We start from the raw sequence: 8,006 nt of genomic DNA on the forward strand, positions 1-8,006 counted from the left end.
TTTCTATCTATAAGTACAAAACTTCACTTTTCTAACAAAATTCTTTATAAAAGTGAACTGTATTTTGCTATAAAATAAAATCGAATTAAGAAATTAACGTTTTTATTTACAATTTAGTTTTATTTTATTTCTAAAGCTTTAAATGACTTTTTTTAACTTAATTTAATCGCTTTTAGTCTAGGAAGAAAACTTAAAATGCATTAAAATATAAATATGCTTAAATTTAAAAACATTTAATTAATTTTAAGTATTTTAATTGATTTAATAAAACACCCACTGATCTATTTTAGAGTATTTTACTTAAAGTAATAGTAATGCAAAAAACACTTTCATTTTGAAATTTATACTAACACTTCAATAAACGTTCGTTTAGTTGAATACAAACATGATTTTTGATTTGATTACTGAACTCGTAGGTTTAAATATTATAATTTTAAACTTGACTCATAAGTTAATCAATTGAAAACAAGTGTTTGTAAAGATTATAAAGATTGTTATAAAATTATTTGTTATAAAAAAATCTTTTTAAAGTTCCTAAGCGTATTTTTACGAAAATGTAATTTATTTAAAAAAAAACTGTATCTTTAAGCCAAAAATGTATATATTATATTTTTTTGTAACAAATAACTTTAATAAAGTATCATACTGAAGTGTATTAAAAGCTTGATATATAGTTATAATAAAAACAATGAAAACAATATCGTTTCCTATTATCAAACAAATTCATCATAGATTGTAAAATTAAGTTTTAGCTTTATAAAGTGTTTATATATATGAACGAATTGTTTAAAATTGAGATGGTTATATTCTGCGAGTTAAGCAGAGTCGAGAGTTTCTTCAGACGAATCTCCCTAAACCTTGTTTTCTTCCTTCGCAGGTAATCTACCATTAGTCAGTAACATTCACAAGTAGCTGGTTAGCTAGCTCTCTGCCATCAATGGTTTCCAACGTGGCTTGAAACCGATTTTCTTCTCCACGACTTGTATGGAAAACCACTCTCCGTCGCTACCTAGTAGCCACCCTGTTGCATGATGGGATTGAACGATGGACACGCCTTCTGATTGAATTTGTTCGCAGCAGCCGCCTTCAACGCCTTGTTCTTTTTCGTCCACTTGTATATCTCGGTGACGAGCAACCTCGATCCCCTCGAGTCCTTTCTCCCCATGATCAGGTAAGTATACCTTTTCTTCTTCCTCCTCTTCTTATCCTTCTTCTTTTTCTTACTTGAAGCTCCTCGAGGGATCCTCTTCTTGTTTTTCTTCTTCTTCGACCACGAAGCGTCGCCTATGAGCAACGAGCACTTGCACCCCTTGCCCGATATGATCAGCCTCATCCTGCGCAGATCCCTCGCATCCAGAGGTCCCTTCTTGTAGACGATCCTCCGCCTCGGCGATGCCGTCAGCTCCCTGATGCCCATCTCCGGGTTGAACGTCAGTTTCTTGCTTCTTACCTTGACCACTGTGAGGAAAAATGTTTGAATAAATTAATTTATATATAACCTTAAATATAATGAAGAGTTATACATATTAAGAACTTTATTTGTATTTAAAGTTTAAGAGCATTACTAAGTCCAAGTTCGGGTGTAAATTTTAGTTAATTTAGACCAGGGTCTCATAAAGTGAACAATATCAGTCCCTTTGTGCAGTTTAAGAACTCAAGTAGTTATAAGCACTAAGATAACGATAACTAAATGAGTAATTACTTAGCAAAAGAACGATATCTAGTAAAAAGTGCTTCGTTTTATTTTAATTTATGCTAAGTAAATAATAATGAAAAATAGTATGGGAAACCTTGGCTTAAGATTATCAAAAAAAAAGTGTACATGGACACAGTACTTGAGAAAAATATACTACAGAAGTTTAAAAATCTATATAGAACTAAAATTCATTCTCTGTACTTAGAGTCTGCAATACTTGTCCTAAAAATTTAGATACTTTAAATAATTTTAATTTTGACTATTTTAAAAGCTGGAAACTAGGTGTCGGTCTTAAAAATGAAAGTAAAGTTAGTTATTTCTCAGTATAAAATATTTGAGCTTGTATCAACTAATCCACTTTCTAGACTATTTTAATTTGAAACAATTCTTAAAGTTGTTTGATAAAAAAAGTAAGCTACCAAGGTTGTTTAAAGAGATAATTTTAAACTATGTCTAAATGTTTATAAAAGGAAATACAACAATTGATAATAATATTTCATTCATGACACTTGAATAAAGTGCTAATAAGAAACCACTCTGACACGATGTTCTATTTTCAGCAAAAATTTTAACCACCAAATAAATTGCTGTTTAATACTTTTTAGAAATGCAACGTAACTTAGCTAATATATTAAAATAAAACTATTGATTATAATTGATATATAATATAAATTTAAGTATTTTATTTAGGCTAAAACTATTTAGAAAAAGTAATTCTTAATATTGTAATTTCGACAGTCTTTTACTGATGTTTAAACCTTTTTTTAAGATGTAGTTTCAAAAAAAGTTTAATGTATAGATATAAAATGCTTTGAAATAGTATTTACAAAATTTATTTGTAAAGGTAAACTTTTTTTCCAATATTTTTAATCTATTACAGCAATAAAATCTTAATTATACTCTAAATTAAAACCAGATTGTTTGTGGCCTACTTAGTTTAGTTTTGTTACAACCAAAATCATATTTTAAAGACAGCACCTGTGTCAGCATATTTTTTCTATAAACACGTAACATTTTTAAATAATAAAAAAGTTTAATTTATTTGGAAGTAACAGTTCGGCTGTAAATAAAGTATATGTAGAACATAAGCTTTGAAGCTTTTTTTTCAACTAACTTCGTGGTTTAAATTTTAATTTTAAATTAACTTTAACCTAACTAATCAAACATTGTAAGTACAAGTCGTCTTGTTTGTTTGGTAATAACGCGATAAAATTTACTTGTTAAACTTGTTTTCCTTTACATGTTTTCATAAGAAGACTTCATTGTGCTATTTTTTGTTTACTTGGAGCGTTATTAGATGCTTTCAAAAATTGCTTATCATAGTAATTAAAAAAATGTGTTTGTAGAACAGTGATGTGTACAAAAATATTAACTTTAAAATAAATGTTTTCATATTTAACTGAAAGCATAATAAATTCCTATAATTTTATTTTTTAACAACAAAACTATGTTTATTGAAATTCGTGTTTCTTCGAATTTTCTACTTTTAAAATTTAATCATCAGTTTTTGTGTACTTTTTATTTTTACCAACACTACAGATACACAGTAGCGATATTGCAATCAATTTTCTTTGTTTAAAATTGTTACTAGTAAGTTTCACTTAAATCAGATTAAGTTTAATCACAAGGTTTTGACAGGCGTATAATCAAATCAATACCCTAGGTATACAAGCGAAACAATCTTGTATAAAACAAAAGAAGTTTACGTTTTGAGCGTGACCGGTTTTATCAAGATAACTCTTCAAATATCTTCATTATTCACTTTTTATCAGGTATCTTTTCTACCTTCTCATATAAAAACTCCCTACTTTCTATTAAAATATATTCAAACAGTCATCTCTTTATTCTCGAAATTTTTTGCATACTTTTGTTAATTATATATATTTTTATCTTTATTTGTTAGGTGTCTGGAAGATTATATTAGTGTTTTTGGATACTATTCTTTTCATTGTGTGGTTCTATTTTTAAAGATATTTTTATTAAAAAAGTCTGGTACTTATTTTTGAATAAATAGTTGCGTACAATAACTGAAATTTTCTCTTGTCTCAAAGTTGAATTTTTTTCACAGTCGCTGACTTAAAATTCGTTAAGAAGAAAGTTTAAAAAACTTTTTATAATTCTGTAGTTTATATTTTTTATTTTAGCATTTTGTGGGTTAGAAAGTATATACGACAATAAAGGTTTATCATAGAACTTTAGATTAGATTGAGACTAAAATAAGTGTGAAAATTTGTCATGAGTTTTATTTTATATATTGCCTATATAAATTAACTAATTTAGTTTTTTGTGGAAGTCTTTGAACACATTGATTATGAAAACACAGTAGAAAAAAAAAGTATAACTAACCGAATTCAGAGGCACAGAAGTTGTCGTTTAGGGTTTCCACCTTAACTTTACCCATAGTTCTACAAGGTGCACACACACCAGCTGAAATAAAAACAATTCTTTAGTTGATGTACTAAATAATTGTTAAAAAATATTTTTTTTAAATATACAAATATTTTATTTTTTATATAGAATATAAAATAAAAGTGGTATAAAGCAAGAAAAAGTACTTTAAAGAAACCATAACGTAAAATCTCAACTAAAAAAAAAAAAACAAACAAGTATCTTAAGTAAAGTAAAAAATTTTTAGACGTTATTCTTTTGACTGAAAAGTATTATTTTAAAATTCCAGAGACAATACTTATTTTTGACATATACTTCAAGTGGGGAAAAAATGTTTATTTCTTAAGTGTTTTTAAAGTGCTTAGTCGTTGTTTATTTCCTTTATTAAAAGTTCTAATTTGTCATAAGACGAATATAAAATAATGGTTTTAATCTTACGTTTTGGGAACGAGTCAAATATGCAGTAAGGGACACTTTTGCACGAAGGGTCATTTTTGCACGAGATTAAATATATAAATAAACTTTTTTTTTAATCAAGAAAAAAAAAACAACAAATGAATTAATGAAAATAAATAAAATGAAAAACAAGTTACCAATTGAGAATAACGGTCAGGGGTAATAGTAATAGTAAAAACATAAGTAAAAAATAGCTAAAATATATTATAAAAAAAAAACAAAACAATATAAAATATTAAAATAAATTAATTAAGTTTATATACTTTCAAGTTGATAATAATGTTAATTTTTTATTATTTATTGAACTAATAATGACGACATAAAGTTTAAAGTTCCAAAGTTCAGCCCTAATTAATAAGCAAAATAATTTTCAGTTAAACAAATCGTAAAATATCTAAAAACTCATTTACCAAACAGCCTGATTTTACTTGATGTTTTGATTTACGTTTTACAGTGTTTACTAAGGGCTAAAAACATTAAGAAAAAAATGCGAGGTTGTAAACGTTTCAGAATGTTTACTTGAATGTTGTGAAACCAGTCTTTGGAGGAATTGTAACAAAAAGTAGATTGTATTTGGAAAGTAAACACGAAATGAGCAAACATGATCATCTGTCCGGTAGAACCAACAGAGCTTATTTTAAGAGGTTTTGTTCAAGTAACAAATATTGCTGCTGACAAATGTGCTTAGCGTATATTATTCTTCTTAATTTTTGGACAGCTTAATCATAATTTAGTCAAAGCGGCTTGTAACATCTTGTAGTGTCTTGTCGCATGCTGGTTCATTCTGATGCATCATTTACAGCGAGACTGGTAGATATTTATGTTTTTTAATCTCAATAATTATGAAATAAACTTTATAAAGTTTGTAGCAAAGTTACTTAGGCTAAGGTGTATGAGATTAAAATGATCAAAAAAAATTGTTAGAACATTTTTAAAAGTTTAAGTTTTATTGATTGTATTTGTTTGTCAGCTTTTTTATAAATTAAAACTTTTTTTATTGCTATTTTAAAACAATACTTAAAATATTTAATATTAATTTAATCAACAACTAGTAAATCAAAACTTTAAGTAACTTTTGAAAAAAGTTAAAGTAAAATATTCTTTATAACAAAACAAGTAAAACAGTTTTATGAATTAATAAAATTTGGTTTATTCCTTAGTAGTCTTTGTTTTTAACTTATATTTCAAGTGTTCTGAATAATATGTTGATTGATTTTTTATAAAGCAAGTCATTCCTGTTGTATAAAAAAACTATTTGTTTATTCCTTGTAAGCATAGAATCCCTAACTTTCATATACAAGGAAACTTAAACGGAGACAAAAAAAACATCCAGTTAGGTAATGATTTTAAAAGCAGAACATTATCAATAGATATCACTTTTGAGTCGTAAAAAAGGATAAACGAAGCTTATATCAGTCTATACGTGCGTATAACAAACAATAGAACGTTATTACAATACATGGATCCTTGTGATATAACTGTTTCACCTGTCTTTGAAATTAAACATTTTTTTCAGTAGGCGTATTAACAGAGACAAAATCTAAAAGGTACACATTTGAGTTGATAATAAAATAAACAAAGTAGATCTATACAAAACTAACGCATGGAGGTTTGTGTTGGTGGGGAGGTCGGGACTTGTGAGACGGTGTTGTTCAGGTTCACGCATGGCTGCTCATCCGTGAACTGGCTGCAGTTGAGCATGGACGGCCAATCGAACTGGTACTCCCTGAGGACGGGGGCGCACGACCGTTCCACGTCACTGCACAGCTGCTTGCACGGCGGGATGGCGCCCACCACTTGCTGCAGGCACACCGGAGCGAAGAGGGAGCAGAGGAAGATGCGGGCGTGGGAGTGGCAGCCCTGGCGGAGGAGGGGAACGAAGGAAGCGGCCTGCTGCTTCACCTCGACCAGCGTTTCGTGGCGGAGGAGGTTGGGGAGGACCATGTCGGAGTAGCCGACGCCGTGGCACAGCTTCAGGTCGTTGGGGATGCGCACGCAGGTGAAGTGGCTGCCCCCTTGAGAGTGGAACTTGCTGCCCATATAGCTCCCACTAGTGGTGGTTGTCATGGTGATGGCGACCAGCAAAAGAGAAAGTAGCTGGGTTTTGTCGCGCATTACTTATATTGTTTATATTAATCTGGAAAACTAAAATTTAATCAAAAAAGTTAAATAAGTTTTGATCGTTTCAGAATTTTATGTTGTACAACTTCTATAAAATTTAACTGTTTTTGCTGCTTTAATTTATAAAAATCAAATTCATCATTTTATTACTGAAACATTTTAGCTAATAAGCAATACAAAGATACATTACTTTTAATTCGGTTGTCTCTTGAGAAATAAAAGACTTGAGTGCCAAACCAAATTGACAGACAAGGTTTTTACTGTTGTAAAAATAAGATTAGCTACTTATTATAACACACTGCTTAAAATAGAAGCTACTCGGTCAAACATAACATTTACAGTACTAATTTTTTAAAACATATATAACTAATAGAGTAGTTTTGAATTTTTGTGTGAAACCATACTTAAAATTGAATACTGACTAGTAAATATGAGAAAAGCAGTGTTTAAGTTATAGTAATTTGAAGCTCACTTGTCGCTTATCAACGATTAATGAATTAAACAAGCACTAAGCTTCTTATTTTAGTTGCAACTTGAGAAAAAGACAATATTGGCCACTATGAGGCGTAAAAGAGTTCCAAGGCTGAGATTTTCTCGATTGAATGTCGCACTGCTTAAGTTTAACTGATTTTAAAGTTTTGTACAAACTTTTTTTGTTTATAATTGTAATTTTTAGACGTTATTCAATTGCTATAAATATTAATTTAAATGTTTTTCAAGTTTTAAACTATTTTTTTGTTTACAAATGCTTTTAACGTTCTAGTTTTTAAGTTTAAACAATTTTATTAGACATAGTCCTAAAAAAATATGTATAAACAAACTAGATGTTCAAACATTATAGGTAGTATATAAGCTAAAGCTTATAAACTTTCTAAAGTTTTACATTGATGGTTAAAGAAATTTACTATTATCTTAGAAACTTAATTATCTTTCTAGTTTTAAACAAGTTCATCAACTTTATTTTGAAAAAAGACCAAGCAAAAATTTTAAAAATCTGTTTTCTTTATTTTAAAAAGTTTTTATAATTTTTTTAACATATAAAAAAAATCCGGAAATGAAGCTAAATGTGTATTAAAAATACTTTCACTTATTTTTGCAACTAAACATATTCCTTCAATTAATAACATCAACACTAATACAACTTTTCCATGCTTGTAACTTATTATTAGCGTATTAGATAACACTTCTAAAAGTGATTCAATGTTGTAATATAGATGAAAGTTATGTCAATGTAGTGGTGTTAATATTTAGTAGATTAATTTGCTATGACCTTTTAATATATTAGCAGACATACAAGTTTAATCTGCTTTTTATTCAATTACTGCCGATATACTTGCGAATATCA

The 8,006-nt window shown here is 28.6% G+C and overlaps 1 protein-coding gene across 1 annotated transcript; it reads right to left on the reverse strand.

Moving 5' to 3' along the window:
- Positions 1-544: 544 nt before the first annotated feature.
- On the reverse strand, positions 545-6,672 carry LOC145834635 (secreted frizzled-related protein 1-like). The gene is made up of 3 exons (XM_082942115.1): positions 6,142-6,672; positions 4,043-4,123; positions 545-1,458 (listed from the first exon to the last, which is right to left on the reverse strand). Exons 1-3 carry the CDS (start codon positions 6,653-6,655, stop codon positions 1,010-1,012), a joined length of 1,044 nt encoding a protein of 347 aa, XP_082798241.1. The 5' UTR covers positions 6,656-6,672; the 3' UTR covers positions 545-1,009.
- Between the last annotated feature and the right edge of the window lie 1,334 nt (positions 6,673-8,006).

Source organism: Thalia democratica, chromosome 4 (genome assembly GCF_965202585.1).
Source record: "Thalia democratica chromosome 4, ktThaDemo2.hap1.1, whole genome shotgun sequence".
NCBI lineage: Eukaryota > Metazoa > Chordata > Thaliacea > Salpida > Salpidae > Thalia > Thalia democratica.

What these genes read in the sequence shown, in the direction of transcription:
- LOC145834635 (XM_082942115.1), bottom strand. Translation starts at nt 6,655, where the DNA reads ATGCGCGACAAAACCCAGCTACTTTCTCTTTTGCTGGTCGCCATCACC. An exon ending in ACCAACACAAACCTCCATGC is followed by an intron (nt 4,124 to 6,141) that starts GTTAGTTTTGTA and finishes TTTTTATTTCAG; the next exon opens with CTGGTGTGTGTGCACCTTGT. An exon ending in CTTCTGTGCCTCTGAATTCG is followed by an intron (nt 1,459 to 4,042) that starts GTTAGTTATACT and finishes TTTTCCTCACAG; the next exon opens with TGGTCAAGGTAAGAAGCAAG.